Source organism: Embiotoca jacksoni, unplaced genomic scaffold (genome assembly GCF_022577435.1).
Source record: "Embiotoca jacksoni isolate LCO1_2020_lvr unplaced genomic scaffold, fEmbJac1.0.p SCAF_3, whole genome shotgun sequence".
NCBI lineage: Eukaryota > Metazoa > Chordata > Actinopteri > Embiotocidae > Embiotoca > Embiotoca jacksoni.
The window spans coordinates 21,588,105-21,613,788 of NW_027185381.1; the positions used below are offsets into that span (position 1 = coordinate 21,588,105).

At 44.6% G+C, this 25,684-nt stretch overlaps 1 protein-coding gene across 3 annotated transcripts in view; it reads left to right on the top strand.

Moving 5' to 3' along the window:
• Nucleotides 1-1,359: 1,359 nt before the first annotated feature.
• The window catches only part of hipk2 (homeodomain interacting protein kinase 2), a 74,672-nt gene continuing 50,347 nt past the window's right edge, over nucleotides 1,360-25,684 (top strand). For all 3 annotated transcript variants that reach the window (XM_069161985.1, XM_069161986.1, XM_069161987.1), the window contains exons 1-2: nucleotides 1,360-1,696; nucleotides 19,138-20,317. In XM_069161985.1, the coding sequence (XP_069018086.1) occupies nucleotides 1,678-1,696; nucleotides 19,138-20,317 (1,199 nt within the window). In that variant the 5' untranslated portion in view covers nucleotides 1,360-1,677. The remainder of the gene's footprint in view (nucleotides 1,697-19,137; nucleotides 20,318-25,684) is intronic.

Below are 25,684 nucleotides of genomic sequence, written 5' to 3' on the forward strand. Positions count from 1 at the left end.
CAACTCATCACTGATTGGTTTTTAAAAAATTACACAATGGAAATCTTTGAAATAGAGATATGAGTTGGGCCTATTTAGTTCTACAACTTTTCAACTTCCTACAACGGTGGCTCAACAGTGGATTAATTTATTTTCAGAGGACTATAGGCTACTTTTTGTCAGAGGTGCAGAGTGAAACTGCTCAACTCTGTGCACTAGTATGTTAACAACCGCCCACATGTCCAAATCGACATGTTTAAATTAGAGGTTGGTGCACGTATTGCTGTGAGTGCAGGATCGCTGGTAAATGACAGATTACTCACATTTGTGTGAGCCCATGTAATCCGATTCGAGTTCATTCTGTGCAAATCTCATGTCGTCATACTGTAGCCATCAGTGGGAGCGCTTCAGCTCCGCGCAGACGTGATTAAACGCCGACCGAATCATCCAACCCCAGATGCACTTTGCACGGAGACATCTGTTTTGACTACAGATCAACAGAGACTCGAGTCGCATCATGTCCGAGTAATTGCATCAGGTAGCATCGATTACCATATTTAGAGCTGGTGGAAGATTTGATTATGAGACTGTGTGTTTATCCTGCTGCCACTGCCACAGAACAGCTGTTCAAATCAGTACACCACATTGTTTATATTTGTCAATCATCTTAATGTAATATTCAACACAAAGTATAAACAAATACAACTTGTAATATCTCTTCCAGGATCAAAAAGGAGCCAGGAAACGAGAAATATCAATAACTCAAATCTTATATTTATTATTTTTATATGCATATTTGATAATTTCCTCTCAATACATCGTGGCTGAAGGCTAATTAGCTGCATCCCTGGTGTATTCTTGCATTTGATATTGATTTATATTATATTTGTTTTATTTTTCCAAGCGATCCTATTCTTAATACAATTTGCTTCCATTTTGTAACATTTTATTTCTTTTTTTGTGTCGTAAACATGATGATTATTTTTCTTCTTAAATAAAGCAATTTGAGCTGCCTCCGTGTTTGAACGAGAATATAAGCCATAATAAATTTAATAATAATAATTTAGTGGTCATAGAAAGGTAGATTATGTTATCGTTTCCCCTTATGTAGGCTACTTCTTTTTTTTTTTTTTTTTCAAGGCACCAATCATGTAAGCCTATTTGATTTGTTGTTGTTGTTGTTACTGTAAGATATTAAGATGATCATCTCTTTGTATTATATGATCATTTGGTGTTATTTTAGTCGTGGGTTATTTGTTTTGGAGCCCAGAGATTGATGCGTCTCCTCGCCGCCTCCCATCGACTCGCTCGTCACTCGACTCGCTCACTGTACACCAAACTCGCTGCGCTCTGACCACTGCAACTTTTGCAGAGACTCCTCACTCCACAGACATGTCGCACAATAGCTGAAGTAAACCTGTCATCGTGGCTCATCCTGTTGAGCCCGCAGAAACACGCCGCAGGTGGAACTCGAAGTGCACGGCCTCTCCTTCTGTCGCTTTTCCTCGCATCGGACCCTACGTTTGAAACCGCCTGGATATGAATTATGAGCATTTTCCTCACTAATGAACTGGGCCAGTAATGCAGGAGACCGCGGCGACCCTCTCATCAGTGTTTCAAGATGGCAGATTTTTATTGAGTTTTAAACAGAAATCTCGCTTTATTTTTTTGCCATGAATAACAGAAATCCTTGCACCGATGGCCCCTGTATACGAAGGTAAGGTGGTTTTGAAGATTTGCTGTTTTTCTCCCCCCCCCCCCCTCCTCCTCCTCCTGTGCCGCTGTGTACTGTATATCAATTGTGGCACAATTGAATCGCGGCTCACACGGAGGGGGGGGGGAAGAGATGCGTTGTAGCCTCTTTCCTTCTGTCAAAATCTGACATCAGCTTTACATTTTCTAAACCTAACGCAAGTAGGCTGTCAGATTCCCTGCAGCTTTGTGCGTTCGGCCACAGTTTACGAATATTACTGAATGCTGCTCAGTCAGATCGGAGTGCCAGTCTGTAGCTGTGTCCGGCAGAACAGCGCTGATCAGCCTCCTGAATGAGGTCAAAGACGAGCCTGTGTTTTTAAACATGCACCGGTCTCCATATGTCCCCACACCTGGGAATGTTGTGTTTTGCGCTCACGTCGGTTCCTGGTGGAAATTATAGCTCTGCCTGAAGCAGGAGAGGAGAATGAAAGAAGGTCGGAGACCGATCGGTCCAAGTCTCGCCTGTATTCATTCTCAATCTCCCACCTCCCGTTTATTCACATCAATTTAAGAACTATCTGACTTTTAATCTTTCCAGTTCCTTGATGCATTGATTCATATGTGTTGGTCTTCCCGGAAACGGAGCTTAAATACAGCATATTCGTTGTCGCTGCAGCATTGTGCCTGTGACTAATCCAATTGAGAGAATGCTACCCCGCATGCTTCTCTAAATTATTTGCTGTCATACAGGTTCTTTTTCTTCTTCTTTCTTTCTTTTTTTTTTTTTTAATTCTAAGAGACACAAACACGCACACACTGTGTTTGTTCTTTGCAGTGTCGTTGCAAGGTGGGTTATAAATGTAAAACAATGCAAGCGTCATTATAATCCGTTGCGTGATCGGGAGGTTTGTGAACGCTCCAACTGCAACTGTACACAAATAATACCTAAAGGTTAAACTGCGTGATAAAACAGAGATGGCAGTGCAGCCAGATTTCGTGAAATCTTGAGTTATATTTTTGATTTCATTCAGTTATGTATCATTCAGAAGTACTGTAGCCTGTGGAGATGCTCCTCTGACACACAGCAGGACAGAAAACCTCCAACAGTATTTATAAAGGAGACAGACGTGCTGATCAGATGCTTGTGCAAATTGAGTAGTAGCACAAGCAAATGATGAGCTTTGATGTTTCTCATTTATTTTGGAGCATGTTTTAATATCGTCTTGTCTACTCTATAGTCCCTCTGCTGGCATTAAAGGGAACCCCTGCTTTTCTGTTGCAAATTGAGAAAGAACTATTGAAAAGTAAGACTTTAACACATGTAAAAGTGACATGATAGAAATATCACGAGTGTAAGTGAGTCCTAATAGGGATATTTTGTTTTTATGATAGGCTCCTATGTGAGATACAGTATTGTGAATATACGATTGATACAAACTCTTCTCTAAGTGCTGTTTTGTCCCTATAGGAATATTGTAGTGATTTTTCATTAGGGGCGTTGAAGCTTAGAGGCATAGCCCGAGACGCCGGCGCTTCAACATGAAAAGGAAAGTTGAAATGAGACTCCTATGCAAAAGGTAATTAGTGTAAATTACATTCCCTGGCTTTTCCCTTCACTGCGAAGAGGAGGAGAAGGGAAGAGAAAGAGGCAGCAGGGGGAATTAATTACCTTGCCTGTCCTCCTCAGTGTTGGAGAGGGCTGTTATGTAGAGCAGTCATGGAAATGACCAAAGTCTCCGGTGGAAAATAGGTTTGGGGGGCCCTTCACGTCGCACCGGCTATTATGGTAATCACTCACCCATGGCTACAGGGCAGCTCATAACTTAAATCGATATGATTAACCACTTCCTTTGATTGTTTAAAGTTGAGCTTGTTGAGGAAAAAGACCTTGTATATGTTTGCTGAAGATTTTTTTTTTTATATTCATAATAGATTATATTTGTTTAAAGAATATTTTCAGGGGAATGCTCAAACTGATTACATTGTGTTTGTGTCAATTTGTGTCCTTTTTCCAGTTGGTCCTGCTTTTTTTTTTTTTTTTCTTTCTTTCTTCTTTTTTACATGTTTGCTTTTGGTCCCTCTTGGCCCAGACAGAAGGCCATCAGGCAGACCTGCTGGCAGGAAGGGTAGTGGTGTGATCACCCTGGGAGCCCGGTCTCATAACCCAAACTGACACCTTGATGGATGTCTGATGAACGAAGCCGGTCCAGGAGCCCCCAGCTGTGGAAAAGCTAATACTCAGACATCGCCAAAACCCTGCCTTCATGCCCGCCTGCCCTCTTTTGCCTGGCTCGATGTGGGTGTTGCGGCGTGCTCATCCGTGCATGCGCATGTGTCTCTATCTGTCTGCGAGTCCCCTGCATGAGCACCGTTGCCCGTTTGTAGGGCAGGGCCACGGGAGGATTACACAGCTGCAGAACTGGGCACCAGGCAGGAAAGGCAATTTCATTTGCAGATCTGCCTCTCACAGGTCAACCAGTACTATTCCAAAGTGGATTCATTCATTCCCGCCTGGAAAAATGAACAACATATGACTCAGAAGCTGATGATGGTGGTGGCGGTGGTGGTGGTGGCGGTGACAGGCGTTGCAGCATCACGAGCAGATTCATGTTTTGTCCATCCACACGGCCATTATGTGTTAATGCGACTTTGAATTACCTTGTGGTTTCCGAGTATTGGGGGAATTCACCCCGCCCTCGTCGAGTATAGAAGTTACTCCTCAGACAGAGAGAGCAAGACTTTCTCAGAAACTGCCCTCAACTCTCCTCGTCTCCCTCCCTCTTCCCCTCACGTTTGTTTGGAGCCGCTTGATTGATATCTTCCTCACAGACCACGACCCGGCTCAGGCTCCAAGGCGGCAGCTTTTTAAACTTAGATTAGAATTGCAGGAAGAACCCCGGGGGCCTTCGGGGGGCCACGGCAGGGCCACACCCCGTGGCAGAGTCAGGCGGAGACGCTGAGGGTCTCTCTTCCTGATTGTTATGACAAGCAGGGTGGTGTGTTTAGCGCTTCACTGTCCACGGTGAAGAAAGAGACAGGCCTGGGGAGGGAGGATAGAGCTAAACAGTTACGAAGAAATGGGCTGATGGTTAAACAGCTTGCAGGAAAGACCAGTCATCACTCTGCAAATCCTTATAGGTGCAGTTGTGAATGTTCATCTCTTGTGTTTCTCTTTCACTCAGTGGCCATTTTGATCTTCCTGTTGACCCGATTCATCATCTTATGGCTTGTTTGGAAGAGGGTTTGCTCGGAAAGGGTTATGAAAATGGATAAGATGTCTTTTACAAGTATCGCTTTTGCATTATTCAAAGCTTCCTATCTGAGAAAGTGAAATCCAGTGTTCGGGGATTCTTTGTGCTATTGAGTTGTTGAAGCATTTAGTAGAAGCTGAGGCTTTGGAGGTGGGTAGAATGTTTTATATGAAGACGGGGGAATATGTGAGCCCTCTGATGTGCTGAAATAGTTCACAGGTGTGATCTGAGGGTTTTGGAAACAGATGTGTGTGCGCGCGGGAAGAGGAGGGGGGGGGGTGGGGGGTGGGACGGGACTGAAATGACAGGTTAGTGGAGGCCAGACTGACACAGGAGGCCCAGCCTTCAGTATGAGCAGGATACTTCTGGCTATTTCGACAGGCTCAAATTTTCATGCACTCTTTTCAGCAAATTTCTCCGGAGTAGAATTGCCTCCAGTGCTCTCCGGCACATCATTCTTCCGGCTTTTTGTTTTTTGTGCATGGAAGAAATTTAATTGAGATGCAAGGGATCTTTGCAATTCTCATTTTCTCCCTCAGTCAGTTAGCGTCCTGTTTTTAGTGCCTCTGCCATATGCTTCAAACCGCTCTCAGAAACGACTCTGAAAGCTCCAAGGTCCTTGAGCAGGGGGGACCACATCAGTTGCTGACATTAGTTAGTTTTTTTTATCAAAGAGGAAGACGGAGATTGGCTGGGATGGAGCCTCAGCCCCTGTCGACTGCTTACACAAGGCATTTCCGTGTTGGTTGTCGTGCATGTGTGAAGGCTCTTTTTTCCCCCTGCACTTTTGTTTCACATTGTGTGTGGTGTCAGCTTGTTTGGAACAGCTGCCTCTGGCTCTGACGAGCGGTGTAACGACTCCAGGCTCTGTTAGGGAGGAAACTGGTGTAACTTGCATCTTGGAAGTTGCTTTAGCTGGATTTTTGCTTGGATTTAAGTTGCAGAAATGGGATACGTGCATTGAAACTTGATGGTACAAAACCCAATACACAATATTGCAGGTATTTTGTTGATTGCTTGAATTGCCACTTTGAATATAGAGAATCTATTGTATAAGACATCATTTTGCAGCTCTCGGTGACTAATGAGTCTTTCCAAAAACAATGTGTACCTCATGTACCACATGTCGGTTAGCCTCCCGAGTTTTTATTTCTGTAGCATCATTAGTTTAAACCTCTTGGCTGTGTCTTACGGCCATGCTCAGGAAAAATCTTATCATTGGTAGTACTACATAAGAGGTCAGCAGGCCAAAGGCGAATGTAGAAGTTGTCCACCTTTCAGTTAAATAATCTACTGCTATACCGTTACCGGCCGGCGGCGCCATTAAACGTGAGGATTTATTCACCGGGAGCTGGAAACTGGCAACTTTCGGATGCTCTGTGGTTCACGCTGTTTGTGCACCGAGGCTAACCGGCTAGCTCCTTGGCTAACTGTTATACGCCAGCTTTTATTACGCAAGCACAGTGTACGTCATACATTACATATTGACTCAGGAATCAGCGTATCAGTTTAGAAATGGTAAAATAAATCCTAATACTTTGAAGTCAATCAATCACTTCTCAGTGGGGAGGCATCATGCCTAAAAATCAATGCAAGAAAAAAAAAAAAAAAAAAAAAAGATACATGCCCATTTAGATATAAGAAACCTCCTCTACATGTAACATGGTAACCGCTCCTGCATAACTCCATCTGTGTAAGAAAAGCGTGATGCTGCGTCTCTGCACCTTATGACACATCCATTGCCTTGATCCGCCATGAGAGCCACGGTTCAAACAAAGGTTCACATTTTACTTCTTCTCAACACGGTACAGAGTGAATAAGGCCTTTTGTTAGCTCGGGCCTGTTAAGCAGTAATTAGAAAGGGATTCCTCGAGCATAAAGGGCACTTTATATGCTGACGATGTCAAATCATTTTTCATATACGTGAATAATATTGCTCGGTGCACCATGAGAACGATCTTCATTTTGCTCACATACCATTTATTGCATGCTCACTTTGCAATCTCTCATCATCCGCCAATGACCCCCTCCGGTTCCCACCCTGCGTTTCCCCGCCCCCCCCCCACCCCCCCACATCTATCTCTTATCTGTCCTTCCATCCCGCTCTGTTTGTTGATAAACCGAGAGGCCACTGGCCAGCACACATGGTGCCCATGTGACACTTCAGCAACAGCATGATGGCCAGATTGGAAGCCCCCATGTATGTGTGTGTGTGTGTGTGTGTGTGTGTGTGTGTGTAATTGAAGGCTGGTCTGTGAAGAGGTCTGGCTACTGTAGCTTTTTTGTTCTCCCTAATCATGACCTACCCCCCCCCCCCCTCACCCCCACCACCCCCACCTCCCACCCTAAAAGCCCTTAGACTTCACCCCCATTACTTTCCCGCCTCGCTCGGTCCCCTTTGGCTTGTCTTATTGCCTCATCCCCCCCCTAAAGCAAACCACCGGCTTGTTTTTGGTGCACATTGTCCCAGGTCTTAATCCTATTGTTTGTGATAATGTCCCGCCATACCAGTCCATTTTACATTGCACTCTCTGGAGGAGAGCCGTATTTATCACTGCCTCGTTTGGCACGTCGGCTTGACACGTCATAATGCACATGCACACATGATGCAACACAAAAACAAAAGTTAGACAAAGCCTCGAATGCCGTGCAAAGACAGCAGACGATGTAAGGTACTACATCTGGATGGTGAGCACCGCCGCCACACTCACTGCCACTTCATTTGAACAAAAGATCCTAACCGTCTCTTCATATCACATGAGCGCGGGGTGAAAAATGGTTTGCAGTTTTTAATCAAGCTTTTCATAACCTCCAAATTTTTTTCTCCCTTTCTGAGGGAAAGAGTAATGGTGGGCGGGTGAGGATAGAGAGGAAGAGGAGGGAGAGTGTTTACAGGCAGATATTAAAATGAGCAGAATTACACAGTAAGGTTAGGGCGCTGAGGTTGGGGTTTTTCGGAGTGTATGCGCTCGTATACCTCGCCACAGCTATGGGCTCCACCGGCCAACATGGACTAAGCACCACTGCCAGCCCCATCGCCACTCCTGGCTCCGGCCCCTCTCAGTCATGGAAGGGAAGCGGAGCGATGGGCGGCTGCTGGCGGCCCCTTCACAGATGGCTGCAGGTACAGCGCTACGCTTGGCTGATAACCAAAGGACTTCAAAGCCCATATGAGTGCTCAAGCCCATTTCTGTCCAGAGAGCCAGGAGGCAAAAAGGCACAGAGCAGAGAAAGGAGACAGCAATAGACAAGAACTGGGGGGTAGTCAACAGGCATGGAAATGAGCAGCATTAGCCTTTTCCTTTTCTTCCACGTGCTTTTGCTCTCGTATCCTTTCTCACAGTCATTCTCCGCTTCCTATTCAATCATTATAATCGCATAATTTTTTTCTCTCTCCTTCTCTACATGCTGTGTTTCTCATTATTCTGTTACCATGAAAGCAGTTGTGATGACACATCCTCACGTTTGCAAGAAATGGAAATAAAATGTGACGGCCAGTGTTGTAGATATGTCACCCCTCCCTCTCAAGTAATATCTTTAAAAAAAAATGTTGTTCAGATCGGGGACTTTCTTAGAATTCCTGTATTCCCAGTGGAATATCACTTTCAATAGGCGGTAAACTAACAAGTTGCACAGCAGAAGAAGCAGGAGACAAAATGATGAAATGTGTTGATGGAAATGCAGGGAAATATTCACGTATATGGAGAAAAGGATTTCCTCGTTACCGCTGAAGGCTGGAAACCAATCTTTTATGAGCTTTTAAGGGATAATGTAGCGAAGGAGAGATGATAAAAAGTCATTGATTCAATTAGACATTCCAGTGGCTCCTCTCATAACGCTCCAGCCCTGACATGAGAAAAAGCTGAATGTCCCAACTCTAAGAAATCTGTCTCCATGGCTGAAGCACTGCATGACATTTAGTAAAAATTCAGTTGCAGCATTAGTGAATTATCATGGGAATTTAATGGCAGTTTTAGCCTTTTTATTGAAGAACTGTAATATTTAAGACCTTTTGAATAGTTTGAAGAAATAATTATACTGTTGCTGTTCCGATGATTTTATTCTGAAAGATCCAACAAAGTACCTTTTCAGTCATCTTATTATTATTAAGACTTTTAGTATAGAGCCTGCACTGTTTGTTAAAAGACTTTTGTACCTTTTCAGTCATCTTATTATTATTATTATTATTATTAAGACTTTTAGTTTTGAGCATGCACTGTTTGTTAAAAGACTTTTGAGCTCACAAAACAGCAACAACAGTGACATTTATTTGTGTAAATGCTGCTCATATGGGTCTCATTTATACTCGGCCTATAATTCAAAAGTTTGAACATGTATTCATGGTAAACATGACGAAATAGAATCCAGTTATTGTTTATATTTCTGGGCCCAAGTGTGTTGCAATGTAGAAAAACAGGCTGCACACCTTTTAGATCCACTCCTCACTTCAAAGCCTCGGGCGCATTATGGCCGGCCGGCAGCTCTGCCTGGCAGCCTTTTGAACTGACCCCTGCATTCAGCGTGAGAGACAGAGATGGAGAGGGAGAATGGCAGAGAGATCGGGAGTGACAGAGCTCGGAAAATGAGGCAGAAATTGAAGGAGGGGAGGCGGCGGAGCCCGGGGTCGATGAGATGAATAACTTCTTCTTTGGGGCCCGTGAGCTTCAGCGGCACAGCCAGAGGTCAGGGGGTGTGGGGTGGTGGGAGATTGGTGCTTGTTTGGATGGGTGGGTGTTGTGGGCTGGGGGCTTCTTGGGCAGGAGCTCAGAGGGAGGTGGTGTTGATGGCGGCAGTGTTGTTGGGGGTCGGAGATCTCACCCTTTGTCTCGTTTAACCTGCCTCCTTCTTACATCTGGGATCAGTGTTGTCCAGCGAGGCGTCTGTCTCCTCAGCTCCCCTGACAGAGCCCAGCAGCTGCCAACACACACACACACACACACACGCACACACACACGCACACGCACGCACACACACACACACACACACACACACACACACACACACACACACACACACACACACACACACACACACAACTTGTTTGCACCCCTCCAGCACTTTTAGAGAAGGCTGGCCCAGAAAAAGGCCAAAAGTTGACCTTTAGTTATGAGGACCTGTTCTATTTCCTCCACTGCTCCACAACAGCCCAGGCCAGTTTTTTTTTTTTTTTTTTTAATGTTTTTTTAAATAGTTATTTCCTCATAGCATTGAGCTCTGCATTTGTAAACTTAAAGACATTTGGGAACAAACATGGCAGTATTAAGTTTCATTTCAATAGCCTGGAGAAAAAAATACCTCTCAGTAAAGCATCTTACAATACAATGAATCATTATTTACTAATTTACCATCTGTTAAAATCCCTATCAGCTACAGCAAAACTGGGAGCACAGAAACATCTCAGATCACAGCAGCAGACCCAAACTGGGCAAATTCTTCCAGGGCACGGATGTTGTTTCATGTAATTTACTAAACAAAGTTTATCGCAGTGTGTATGTTCGTAAAACACAGCTCCTGTTCTCTTTATGCAAGCCAATTGAAATGTGCACCTCCCTTCCTCAGCGTGTGGTTGTTAAACTGATGGTCCGAATAGCCATTTCCTGCCTGGTTTTGGCTGCTATTTGTGACTCGGAGGACACTGTAAATATAATCAGCTGAAGCCCTGATTTTCACGGTGAATCAGACGCGGAGGGCTGAGTTGGCCAGCCATATTTATTACCTCAGCTCCGTGGCCAGAAGGACTCAACAGCCATGTTTACGACACTCTGTCAGTTGGATTAAGGACACATATGCCTTGCTAAATTGGTATGAGAGCACGTGTTTTATGTGTGTGCGCGCTATAATCTTTTAAAAGCTGTTTGAATACATTGTGTACTGGGCCTCACTTTGTCAAAGGCAAAAACAGACAGGCCAAGAGAAGCTGGAAGACGTTTTAAAAGAAGAGAAGAGAGATTAAAACAGTTTATTAAGCATGCATACTGATGAGTCACCTGCAGTATGAAGGCAGGAGTACAACATGTCGAGGCATCTTAGAAGGAGAAACAGGCATATAGCCTAAAATATGTCTGATCTGTAGCCTTAATAGGCCCCAAGCACCAGATTCACACACACCCCTGAAATATCACACACTCCTGTTGCCTTTGGGAAGCATGTGCATCCTCCCCAGCTTGGATTTGATGGGGAGGTCGTATACTTAGGGAGGTGACGGAGAAGGAGGAGGGAGGGGGGAGGGGAGGGTCCAACCACATGTGGGGGTGATAATGATGTGAGATGGAAATTTGCCTGTTCCTTCCTCTGTCTGTCATCTCGGAGCCAGTAAAAAGTGGATTTCATGCACCGACATCCGCACTTATCATTATCAGACACACGTACTGGTCTGTATGCCACAACTTGCTGAAAATAACTGTCAGAGCTTGGTAGTTGTGTTTTTATTTTAATCATTGTGTTATCATTCAAACAAGAAAAATAAGATATGTCCAAAACAGCTATGAGTTTGCTGTTTGAATACAGCTGTGTTTTGGAAATACAGGAAGTGATGGCCCTGCTTGTGTGTGATTGGTCCCCAGGCGCCTGGGCAGGTTGGACTGGTTCCTCTGTTGTTGGGGTTCATCGCTTGGTCTCAAACGGGTGGGGCGTCAAATTAATCCCTCTGGGGGTGTGTGTGTGTGTGTGTGTGTGTGTGTGTGTGTGTTTTGGGGTGGCGGTTGGATGCTGCTCGTTACCACAAAGATGTCTTTATGTCAGACAGTCTTCAGATGGTCATAAAGTTACACGAGTGAACGCACATGGGGAGTATCAGAAATGCATCGATGTCTGAAGACACACACTTCTACACAAATGCAGTGCTCAGCGGGCGGTGTTGTGCACATCCGTGGTGGAGGTGAGCGTGTTGAGCCAGACAGGCTTTAGTCCAGCTGTCTCTGTTGGATATTAATGCAGCAGCAGACTCTGACCCCTGACTTCAAGCACACACCCAAAACCAATAGTTAGTCGTCTGTTCCCTGGGACGGGGCCGGGTGGCAGGGTGGGGAGATGATGCTGTCTCTTCTGAACACTGTCCAAGGCAAGACTCCCTCCATCTGACACTCCCCTCCCCCCCTCCACCACCACTGTCTCTGTCTTTCACGACTGAAATGAGTCCAGTTTACTTACTGCAAATACTTTCCACTCGTTTAGCACTTTGGGTTTGACAATCATACCGGGGTTGATACAATTCTGAACTTCACAAAGTGAATACCTGTTCAGAATACATTTGGCGTCATGTTGATTAGGGATAGGCATTTCAAGAATATATACTATTTGATATTTGCCAGGAACAAATGGCTATAATGTGCAGACCTTAAACTTATTTTTTTCTGGTGACAAAACTAACCTTTGATTGTAGATTAGATGTATAATATGCTAGCTGCAACTCCTTTTCATTTTTAAAATGTTCTTTTTGAAGGAGTTCCTCAAATAACTTTTTGATGGTTGTTCTCGTCTTTGCGTGTTTCTGTTGTTTGTATATTGTATCTAATCTCACAGCGCCACACAGGTTTTACTTGAGCCTGTTCGCAACGTATTCTTGACAGTTTTCAAACAGCTTTAAGGTGCATTATCGCCACCTTTTGACGGTAATAACACATTACTACCAGGCACTGGAACAGGAGAAAAAAATACAAGACGATAGTTGCATCAATGATTTTATATTTTATATTTCAATCATGATTGGAAAATACGAAGATCGTGACCCATCCTTACTGTGAATAACAAGAATTTCCACACAATGAAAATTGTGGTCAGCACTTTTTAGAACTTCTTTGCTTTTTCTCTATCTGTCGATCGTTTTTGTCTGAGAATGTAATTATGTGTATGTGACCAGAGCCTTTAGAAGTAAAATTAAGGTCTCCACCTATAAAAGGTTCCACAAGCCTCATTCTACTCTGGGCCTTTTGTCCCTTCAACATTAGTTTGAATAATGACTAAAATGTTGATAGAAGAGGAACCTGGCTCTTTGTGTTTGTGCATACGGGTACATGTGTCCCTGTGTGAACCTCTGCATCATTTCATTTCATTTTGTGTTTGTCTCACTCTGGCTTTTGTCCTTTCCTCACTGAAGTGCCATCCTTTCAAAAGCTCAGGTTGAGGTGCGCTGAAAGACGGGAAAACAAGGCCACCGTTCACATTCGCACTAAAAACCTCATACTGTCTACAGACTAGGGCACAACACACTCAGCAGGCAACAAAATCCATACTGCTCTGGATCCTCTCAGATCAATTTGCTATTGTACAATGTTTTCCCTAACATTGCACTCATCCGTGTGTCCTCCCCCTTTTGTTTTCTACGTTAGCCGACTGTTTCTTGCCTGTCGTTGTCATATGTTGATCTCATTATAGCACATTGTGTCCGGCTGTCACTGCGCGCTCTAATGACACAAGAGGAAGTGTGCTGTATTTGGGTGTTTCTTACTGTGTGTGAATGATAAGCGTTGTGGAGAGCGGCTGCTTATCAGGTGTGTGGCCCTGCGTGGCCCTGCGCTGTGTTTGCAACTGTAGTCACTGCAACTCAACTGCAGCTTGATGCATACAGTAGATGCAGTCAGTGCATCTACTGTGTAGTCTGGAGTTAACAGGTGTTGTTGGTTTATGGTTGGATTGATTGATTCTTTCTTTTTTTTCTTTCTTTCTTTCTTTCTTTCTTTCTTTCTTTCTTTCTTTCTTTCTTTCTTTCTTTCTTTCTTTCTTTCTTTCTTTCTTTCTTTCTTTCTTTCTTTCTTTCTTTCTTTCTTTCTTTCTTTCTTTCTTTCTTTTTCTTTTGTACACTTACTCCCCTCGTGATTTGATTAATAAGAAATCCAGCTTGAGCAGAGTGCTTCCCCCCCACCCCCTGCGCCTCCTCATGCCCCTCCTCATCTCCCGTTCCTCTTCTTGGTTCAGTGCCTGGTTAGGCTGTCCTGGCAGTATAAACAAAGCTAATGTTTTTTCTGACACCAGCTGTTTTATGACCACATTTACAACGCGAATAGTGGCTTCCTTATCTAATGACAGTTGTCCCGGTGTACAACGTTTTTCACCTTTGCAATTGAAATATAGCATTGGAACTTAAAAGTATCGTGGTAGACCATAAGAAATTGATTAGTATAGTCAGAGTTTGTGTGAATACGTGTAGCCCTATTCACTTCTCTGTATCTGTGCTCTTGTGTGCCCTTACATGTGGACATTTGTGCGACAGCTTGTGTGTGTCTGATTGCTTGTGTATCTATGCATGTGCATTTGAACAAGTGCTGACTGCACATGTTATCTCACACACAGCACGTCGCATCTGTGGCTGTTAGCTTCGAGGAAAGGGAACGTTGAGGGAGTGTCACATTTACAGTAGGCATGTTGTTGGTTTACAATCCTAATATTTAATATTTTTTACTGTTATTTTATTGCTTTCCTGTATCTATAAATGCTGCTGTAGCGAAACAATTTCCCCTTGGGGATTAATAACCTTGGGGATTAATAAAGTAACTATCTATCTATCTATCTATCTATCTATCTATCTATCTATCTGTCTGTCTGTCTGTCTGTCTGTCTGTCTGTCTGTCTGTCTGTCTGTCTATCTATCTATCTATCTATCTATCTATCTATCTATCTATCTATCTATCTATCTATCTATCTATCTATCTATCTATCTATCTAACAGTCCTGTGTATGTATTCCTATGGAACACCATTCATATTTGCTTTTTGGTCTGTCCATATGTCAGATGGAAATTCATCCTCTTTTTTTCTGTTTTGTATTGTGGACTGAAATCATGAGGCGATTCCAACTAGTCGAAATACTGTCGTCAGGAAGAGCATAAAGTCTGATGACCAGCATGACAGTATCTCCCCGCTAGCTTGTCGGATGCATTATTCTATAAATAAGCAGAGATGAGAGAGCTAAAAAAGCCGACAGGATGGTCAATAGTGGCCTTGAGAGGGAGAGAAAGGGAGAAAGAGGGAGGGGGGGGGGGACAATGTCCAGCTCCAGCTCCCCCACAGAGGACAGAGCTCAGGCAGGCGGCAGGAACACAAGGCTAAACTGCTCTGTATGGACAAGATGTTCCTCTTCACTGGTGTGTGTGCACTTTTCCATTTAACCCCAAAGTCTCCCCACAACAGGTTTCCCACCAGTGGATCTGTTGGCCATGATGCCTTTACACATGTGACATCACTTCAATTAAAGATGTATGTACAGATGGGGAACAGATTTGAAGTAGACCTGGTTTAATGAGCTGTACAGGGACTTATTGAATGATTTGATGACTACAAACATAGACGCAGTATGCTGTGGTTTATCAGTCAGATTCAGCGCTCTGCACTGCCATCAATAAAACACTAATTGGGGGAATGTGTTTTGGAAGAATGATGTTCGTTCCTTCATAGGTTTCCAGACATTTGGGGAATCTATGAAGGGGGAGAGTTGAACATAAGGTACAATGTTGGTCTTTTCTTAAAGTCTGTCCTTTATCGGTATGTGTCAGTGCTGAGAAAAAAAGAACAGAGGTGCGGCAACCAACCAACCAAGCAGCAGTGACGAGTGAGATAATGCTTTGTCTAGACGCTCAGAAGTCATTTCATTAGCCAGCAATTTGTCCCCCCCCCCCCCCCCCCCCCCCCCCACCACCACCACGAGATGCCCAGTAAAGAGACAGGGTCACTGGAGCGCCTGTGCTGATGTTGGTAGCCATTATGCCTCAGGAAGTAGTCCAGATCAATCCAGGTCAGGGGACATCGATCAGACAGATTTGTCTCGGGATAGTCTCCTGTAGATGATGTGCTATGTTCTCGGTATCGTGTCTTTCCACTCAGACCTTTTGGCGCAGACTGAACACTGAACAGTTTCTGTAGTGATAGATAAATATTCAAACTTACTAGCCTGATTTTGATGCAGTGCAAAAAAAATTAAATCAATTTATTTATATCTCAACCTGAAATAGTTTTAAAGTCGGATTTGTCTAAAGAACAGAACTTTGAGGACAGGCCTGGGTGAGTTGAATGAGAAGCAGGTTTTATATTAAAAGGCTATTTGTACTTACAAAGGACTACTTGGCAGGTTTTGGTGGCATCTAAAGGCGTCCTCATCAATACTCTGTCATGTTGTCAGCGGAGTATAAATGAGGGGTTTTAATAAAAGACAGCAAATAAGAAGCAGGTCACGGCGAGAATGTGAGGGCCACTCACAGCCCTGCTCTCCACGCTCTATTCTTCTTCCCTCCCTTTCAGTCCATCTCTCGCCCTCACATGGCATGCAGAACTGCCCTGATCCTCCCAAAAAGAAGATTAACAAACCCCTGACAGAGAAGTAATCTCTCTAAAAACATTGACTATTACCATTTCAACATGCTGCCTCTAAACAGTGGAAAATGGCTCTGTGGTATGCTTAATTGCAGTGTTTGGGACACACAGTGTTCCTTTAGGTATGCTAAATGGAAAGCCTTGGCTACTGAAGGCATTCCAACGTTGTAAATGTACAACAATGGACCTTTACAGTTTTGCGCTTGGCATAGAGTTCAGAAATGCAAATAAACTTCAAGGGGACATTTTAAAGGGAAGGTATTTTGCATTGTGTTGGTTTTGACAGCAGTACAGAGGGTTTGCTTGTTTAGATTTTAGATCATACATAGGTTTGAACTTCAATTTGAGTGAACACTTGATTCATGAGGACTAGCGGAGCTTTCCCAATGTAGTATAATTGGTCACATTGTTGCCTGTGTATGTTCTCATGAGATAACATTCCAGCCATTTGACCTCTTACTTTTGGTTCATTTAATTACTTATCTGTGTTCTGCACAAGGCTCTGAGCCGTGCTGCTGCTTTTAGTGTTGCGTCCAGACCAGCTGTGCAGAATTTCTGAACAAGCAAAAGCAGAATTTCAAGAGTTTCCTGTGCATTTCTAAAGATTTTTGTCAGCTATGATTCTGAGCTCTTCCCCAATGTTAGGGGAGCATGTGTGGCCTTCAGGCCACTGAACTGTGTAGGCAATGTTAAATGAACTCTTTGACCACAGTGCTAAAACTGACAGAGAGTCAATGACTGACTAAGATCAGGGGGTTGAATTTCTGTGATACAAATGCAAAGAGCAGGAGGCCTCAATCTGGCCTCGTAAAACCCCCGAGCTATCCATAATCATGCTGGCAGATAAGCAATGCTGGAATTTTCCATAAGAGGAACAGGCTGGCTCTGTGTCCGTCCATCCATCTTTATGTCCATCAGTCTGTGCTTGTGATTATCCTGTCGGGCTCTCAGTCACACACTGTTGACACTGCTCTGTGACGCAACCCATCATTCAAATTATTTTTAGAGTAAAATCCAGGCACAGGAATTGGTAATCCAAGGAGTGACATCTGGCCTTCAGGGCTTATGTGATTAGCAGAGAGCCTTGCCCCTAATAGCCTAGCGGACGTTCTTCATTACCTCTCTGGACCGGCCATACCTACGGCACTGAAGTGACCGGGCGTGGGCACTTAAAGCACACCCTGAAAAAAAAAGGTCCGAAGGATTGTTCAGGCACACACTGTGTGTGCAGATATCATGGTGCAGGCTTAAATAACTGCTACAGGAAGCAGGGAGGTGCTATGCTATATCAGCTACTGTGCAACACTCACCGAGCTTACAGTGAGCCCTCTAATATGCACCGCAGCTTCAATCCCGCCGCATTAGGGCTAAGACCAGATGACCACAGAGATAACTAGTAAGTCTAAGCAAGTCCAACAAAATTCAGACAACTAGGTGGAAGAGGTCGGGAGCATGTAAAAAAAACAAACAAACAAAAAAAACAACAACTCACAATTGAAGCAAAGTGTAATGGAGGGCTGCCAGCTTCAGACTGAATTAATCATCATCACCACTGAAAGTGCTAATAATGACAAAGTGACCAGGCATGTCCCCTCCTCTCTGCTCTCAACAATTACAGAAGTGGTCCCATCTCGGAGGGAGTGTGGTCCTTTAATTATCTTTGAACAGAAGAAAACTTCCCAGCTTTCAAGATGTCTAATAAACACACAAAAGCAGCAATTTCTTCCAGCTGTAAACAAAGTTTAAGGGCTGTTTGCATGAACGCTGTTAGTGTTTGTGTGCGCATTATAACATTCTTTGAATTGTGCATCAGTTGATCAGCAGCTAAGGCCTAATTGTGTGTGTGGGCGTCGGCGCGGCCAGGTGGAAGCTCTTACGTTTGTTAGCAGTAAACTTAATTTTGGGTTTTACTGGAAGCTGTTGAAACATAGCATTAACTATAAGTCTCATATAAGCCTTCCTTGTGCTGTAATAATCATTTCAATGCTACAAACAACAAGCCTGTTTACAAAAAGAGAGAGATAAAGAAAGGGACTATTTTTGGGCAGTTGTTTGCTTGGAGAAGCTTTTGCTTATTCTGAGGCAGCTCGTTCCCAGGAGTTCAGAGCACAGCCTCGCTGCAGTTTTGCTTTTGTTTTGTTGTCTTCAGGATCTATGGTTGAGAGGGAGTTCAGTGCCCCTTTTCTGTTTTCATAAGTTACTTGAACAAAATTTCCTCCACCATTTTTCCCCAAAGTGAATAATTGTGTACCAATAAATGCGAAGGCTTGGTTGCGTAGTGGGGAAGGAAATTGCAATCAGTCACTCAGACTGTTTTTGCGGTTGCCTATTTTTGTGTACGATTTTCTGTTGCTTTTTTGTCTCCATGGAGTGTCCTTTGAAAGGGTATTCTTTTAGTATTCACTCAGCCTATTTACTTTGCCGCAGATGGGAACAGTGGGGAAATGGCATTTCCTTTGCACGAACCTGTGGTTTGCATAAATACTACTCAGTCTAAATCTACTGATGTTTTAGCAAAACCATTTATCTCTATAAAATATCAAATATAAAAAGCAACTTTACCCTATATTATATTAACAAAAACACCCCCTTCTCGTGTTTTAATGACATAGTATTTATGATTTACGAGGAAGATACTTATTTATCGCACTACTCAGAAATAATTTACCACCAAAGCCACAATTCAGAAAGTTATTTTATATCTCTGCGATGATGTTAAAGAGTTCAGGGGGTCAAACTACTGAAGCAACAGCATATGCTTGATGTTTTAATGACCGACTCTGACCCAAGCTGTCTTTATTTAAAGCTTCTGGCTGCCACTCGTGTTTCAGACACTCTCAAATTCCTAACCTCTCACTTTCATTCCCTTCCTGTCTTCCTCACTCCTCCCCTCTGTTCCCCTCTTGTCACAGGTATGGCCTCGCAAGTGCAAGTGTTCTCCCCTCACACTCTCCAGTCAAGTGCCTTCTTTAGCGTGAAGAAACTGAAGGTGGAGCAGAGTTGCAACTGGGATATGACAGGGTACGGCACACACAGCAAAGTCTACACCCACAACAGCAGCAAGAACGTGTCGGCCACCAGTGGCCCCCTAGGCATCAACAGCTCCCTGCAGGTCGCCAGCTCCACCCTGCCCTACGAGCAGGCTCTCATCTTCCCAGCCAGTGCGGGCCACATCGTGGTCGCCTCAGCCAGCAGCACTTCGGGGGCCGTGGGGTCTCTGCTGGTCAGTGGGGGTGGAGGCAGCAGCAGCAACAGTAGTGGTGGTGGAGGTGGCGGGGGCGGCATTGGTGTGGGTGGCGTGGTCGGCGTCCACAACCTGACGCGCCGCAGCACGGTCAGTCTTCTGGACACCTACCAGCGATGCGGGCTTAAACGCAAGAGTGAGGAGCTTGACAACAACAGCAGTGTGCAGATCATTGAGGAGCACGGCCCGCCAATGATCCAGAACGGAGCAGCCAGTGGAGCCACGGTGGCCACGGTGGCCACCGCCACCTCCACAGCTACGTCCAAGAACAGCGGCTCCAACAATGAGGGGGACTACCAGCTGGTGCAGCACGAGGTGCTCTGCTCCATGACCAACACCTACGAAGTCTTGGAGTTCCTGGGACGAGGAACCTTCGGACAGGTGGTTAAATGCTGGAAGAGGGGCACCAACGAGATCGTGGCAATCAAGATCTTGAAGAACCACCCGTCGTATGCACGGCAGGGCCAGATCGAGGTCAGCATCCTGGCACGTCTGAGCACGGAGAGCGCAGACGACTATAACTTTGTGAGGGCCTACGAGTGCTTCCAGCACAAGAACCACACGTGCCTGGTATTTGAGATGTTGGAGCAGAACCTGTACGACTTCCTCAAGCAGAACAAGTTCAGCCCTCTGCCGCTCAAGTACATCAGACCCGTGCTGCAGCAGGTGGCCACAGCGCTCATGAAACTGAAGAGCCTGGGGCTGATCCACGCTGACCTGAAGCCAGAGAACATCATGCTCGTGGACCCATCTCGACAGCCCTACAGGGTCAAAGTCATTGACTTTGGCTCAGCCAGCCATGTGTCCAAAGCAGTCTGCTCCACTTACCTACAGTCCAGATACTACAGGTAAGAGCAGCAACTTTGACCACATAATGAAATGGATACGAAAGACTTAAATTAGGTCTTTTATGTAAAAGGCACAAAAATGTGTCCATCTGTTGGTTCCTGTTCGCTCTGTTTGGATGATCATTGTGCTTCCCGCATCTTGTTTGATTTATCACTGCTTTTATAGGAATGTTTTCATAGTTGAGTTGATTATTTGGCCAAACATCCAGCCAGATTTGTTGCCAATGTTATGAGCTGCTCTCTTCGTCTCAATTCTGTCTTTACTCCCCTAGTTAACCCTCTTTCAACGTGATACAGGGCAGTAAAACTCTCGCTGAGTAGCCAGCTTCATATTGTGGTTAATGGGATAAAATATGCATGTTTTAGTCCCACTTTGATGATTACAGCAGACCTGTTTAGTTACTTTGCAACTTTTTGAAGCTCTGGTAACGGTGTGATGGACCACAGGGAATATTTGAAGCTCTGACCTTGTCTTAGTGTCAGGGGAAGAAAGTGTATTTTCAAAAGAGGGTTTTTGAAAAGCTCTCAGAGAAACTCCCATATAAGAAGAAGGGCGCCAATCATGTAGGGTGGCAGTCTGCCCACAGGCCCCCAGACCCTCAGCTCCCCATAACCGTGGCTGGCTCCCATTTCCCTGAGGATAGAGATGAGGGGTCAGCCCGAGTTCTACTGTAATATGTGCTTGTAATCCACACCAGCGGGCCCTGCATTAGAACCAGATGACTCTCTGGGAAGACCTTTCTTTCTTCTCCCAGTGCTTTTAAAAAAAAAATAATAATAATAATAATAATAATAAAAAAAATAATTTGCACCCATAGCAAACAGTGTGTTTAGGTTTCAGCAGAGGCAGCATTTGGGGAAACTGTGCAAGGAATCGAACAGTGTCTGCACACAGAGAAGCTTTGTTTGGGGCTCGGGCCTGGTGTCGAAGGAAGAACAGGTGTGTGTGAGCCATGCTACCGCATACGTAAACACACACACACACACACACACACACACACACACACACACACACACACACACACACACACACACACACACACACACACACACACACACACACACACACACACACACACACACACACACACACACACACACACACACACACACACACACACACACACAGACAGACCAGGTGTTGGCTCTGCAACTATGCATAGTGCAAAGAAGTTTGCGGCCTCCGTTTAGTGGATTCTGTTGATGGAGCAGTTTAGATTTGTTATCTTTACAGTTTATCTCTGGCTTTTTAAATGTGCTCCACTGAAGACCTGCTGTATCCACAACATTAAAACGTTTTATCACACCTGACAGGTGTATTATTTTAACCTTCCTATCGTGTTTATGCTACTCAATTTTACAAACACTTTTTCCTCCTCTCTTAAAACTGTTAAGATATGTGCATGGGAACTGGATTGTATCCATGCCAACAGGGCAGTGCTGTTATATCAGTTTAAATCTGTCATCCTGAAGTAAACAGCACCAGTAGCTGTTGTTGCTCCTCGCTGTAGGTCAACAAGCAGGTTATAAAATGCTCCTGTTTGTTTTCTCTGGGAGTGACGAGCGGAGGAGAGCGGAGAGATCATCCCTTCATTTCCTCTCGGGGAGCGGAGTAGGGAAAATAAAGGCTGACATTGACCAGAAAAGTATCCACCACCAGCCACTAAAACCTACACCAGGGACTTGTTGACCCTGGTTCGAAGCACTGGGAGCAGTGAGAGAGAGTGTGTGTGTGTGTGTGTGTGTGTGTGTGTGTGTGTGTGTGTGTGTGTGTGTGTGTGTGTGTGTGTGTGTGTGTGTGTGTGTCTGTTTGTCATGGATCTTTCTGTACTGCATAATAACTGTGTGTCAACAGTGTGTGTGTGTGTGTGTGTGTGTGTGTGTGTGTGTGTGTGTGTGTGTGTGTGTGTGTGTGTGTGTGTGTGTGTGTGTGCTTTACCAGCATTCATTGTGAGGAATGAGGCAAGTCTTACAATTCGATTCAAAGAATGAGCTCATGGGAGATGAGTGCTATGGGTGTCTTAACATTTCGGGCAGCAAACAAACTTTGGCTGCGGGTGGAGTTCACGGGGAGTTCAAAAGCTTAGAGGAGAACATCAAACCATCTTTGATGATTTCAGATGAGGAGATACACAGTCGCAGGGTACTTTCTGTCTGCCTGTATACCTTCACAGGGTGGAACCTACGTACAGGTGTGCTCTCCCGGCTCCAACTACCGGACGCTGTGTTACTCTATATCCTCCACAATAGCAACCACACCCCTGCGTTGCATTCTTTAATTCTTGTTGAATAAAATATTAGTTTGTCCTCAGCCTGTTTTTGATTGATGAGCTGATATGACCTCAGAAAATGAAAGCAAAGAGGGATTCTGAGATCACTGTGTTCCTTCTTCACCTCTTTTTCAATCTTTTTATGTCTACTGAAGTAATTTGAAACCTATTTCAGACATTATAGACCTACAAAAGCCATTATCACTCACTTTCATCCATCCATTTGGTGGGAGTTTGATATCCCCCCCCCCCCCCCCACTCACACACTCACACACACACACACACACACACACACACACACACACACACACACACACACACACACACACACACACACACACACACACACAATGCTGTTCGCATTTCAGATGCCACAGATATTATTTGCCATTTGACGTTGCGTTTGCAGTAACGGCTTTGCAAACGAGTCATGGATTTTCCACAAGGTTGACTCATGCAAATAAAACACCCCTATTCAAGGTAAACAAGAGCAGCAGCTCCCAGGGTGCTTAGAGTTTCAACTTTGTTCGCTTCACTGCTTTGCGAATACAGGGTCATGTAGCCGAGCTCATCGATCCTTGTCAAACAGGCCTGTCTGTGTAGGACCGCTACACTTGGTGATACTGTGCTTTTAATACAGACAGTCTAAATGTATTATTACTTTAAACTGTTTAATCTGCTGCAGCATCTCTCTGTCCTGTTCTTAATGATTCTACGGTGTTTACATCGTCATTACATCACCTTGTGACCTAACTCTGGTCCTACTTTTTTTGTATTTTTGTTTTTTGTATCCTCCTTTCCTGCTCTTCCTTCTTCCCATTTCACCGTAGCTAATGATGTAAGAGGTAAGCTGTCTAGTCAAGCTTACCTTATGCCATATATAGGGATTGTTATTTTGTCCTAGTTTACCATTTTTGTCTTATTTATCTCATCGTGCAAAGGACGTTGTTTAGGTTTGTGTACAGTTTCGTGAGGCCGTGCAGCTGCTACGAGCGAGCCTCGCGGCGGCAGCCGGTAGTGGAAGGGAAGTGAAATGTGCTAACGGAGGGAGGGATTGGAGGAGGCACGTGCTCTCACCCTACATGACTGTCTGTCTATTAAGAGGTCTGCACGGGACTCTCAGACAAAACTACGAGGTTTCCTCAGACCAATATTGTTTTTAAAAGGGTCAATTCATACAAATGACAAACGCGTATCTACACTATCTACAGCCATGTTGGTTTTGTTTCCCAGGTTTTTGAGTTTTCTGTCCCCGGTACAGTAGAGATGAATGCCGTGCCGTTGCTTTGGATAATCCGACAACAGTCATTTATTTTCACGGAGACACTCTTTTTCTACGCTTTTGCTTTGGATAATCCGACAACAGTCATTTGTTTTGGTGGAAAGTAGCTCCAAAGAAAATCGTTCAGAGTATAGATATGTGGATTATCTGGAGTAGCAGGAATATTGTTTCCCATGAATAATAACGTTGAGGGCCACTAACAGAATTTTGTACCAGGGTTGCAGGCTGTAATCCCGGAGGCAAATGTTTAAAAACCACAGCGAGTAAAACCCAAAGAGGCTGTGCCATACTGTTAGTCTTCTGTCGAAAGACATTACTAGGACCCCCCTTCTTTCCCCCGGCTACATTTTAAAGTAAAGTGACCTCCAGCGCTCGTATAAATAATGACAATCTGGTGTCCAGGAGAAGTTACACCAGATGACATCTATGTAATGTGAGTTTTTCTTTGGTAGGAGGAAGCAGGTGGGCTGGATGGTCTGATATAACAGCAGACTTGAGGGCAGGACACCGCTGTTCGCATCCCATTTCCAATCACGAGGCAGGACGGTTTACTGTTGCCATGACGATAGAGGCTGCGTGGCTTCAAGGAAGTAGTCGCAACAAAGATCAAGTCATCATTTTAACCCAAACCTTTATCTTTCCTTAACCCTATCCAAGTGGGTTTTGTCCCTAAACCTAACCAAGCTAGTGCAACACTATGAATGCCTTCCAAGAGAAGGTTTTCCTGCACACACACACACACACACACGCAGTTTTCAAGCAGGTAGCTCAGTCCGTCATTTCCTGTAGTAATTAAACATTTTAATATTAACAGCGCCGGAGCTGTATTGAACACACTGCATACGTGTCAGCAGCTTCCAGCTTGTACCTGTTATTAAAATGCACATATCACAGATCTCATAATTAACACATGAATGAACAACACATATGGTACAGCTGAGACTTAATAGGTGCAGGTATACTGCAGGTACAGCCGGGGGAATTAGTCTATTAGACATTGCGAGTGAAAGGATGAGTCAACAGCGTCTGAAAGGGAGGAATAGGCTTGTTGATGTCACCAGTAATCTGAAGTGGCCAGAGTCTGCACTCTCAGTGTTATCTGTGAAGCGAAAGGCCTCCAGCGGAAGGGATCTTAATGCATCCAAATGGAAACTTCACAAAAAGCCCTTATTACGGAGCTCTGTGCGTTTTCTCCTTCTACTTTTAGAATCCATATTTTTTTTTTTGTTCATGTTGGCAGTAAAGACGAGTGCAGCTGATGCTACACTCAGATCCCCGACGCCCCCGGGCTTATGTCCTGGCCTTAATAACTGATGAAATATGTATCTATCTCCATCAGGAGATGGGCGCAGTCTCTGCTCGGGCTGAGGTGGCTGAGTGTAAGACGAGTCTGTGCCCCACCTGTCTGTCTGTCTATCTATCTATCTATCTATCTGCTGTTGCCGCCAGATAGACAGGACAGGCGTTCCAGCACATTTAGCCTGCCTCCGTGCGCAACTTCAAGGGGTATTTTAATGAATGAGGTTGCTATTAGTTACTGTTCTGTGAAGCGTGTGTTAAAGCTTATGTGCCAGAGAGAGGGAGAGAGAGACAGAGACAGAGAGACAGAGAGAGAGAGAGGGGTGGGCAAACGGCAGGATCAGGTTGCTCCAGAGGAAAAAAAGATGAATTCGAAAAGGAAGGGAAAGACAGATCCGCTCAGTGGCGACGGCGCCGGTAATATTGCAGGCATTGTTTATGGATGGGAGGGGAGAAAAAATGAGGGAAGAAGAGGGCAGAGGGGACGGAGGTGGGGGGTGTGCGCAAGGTTGTTGT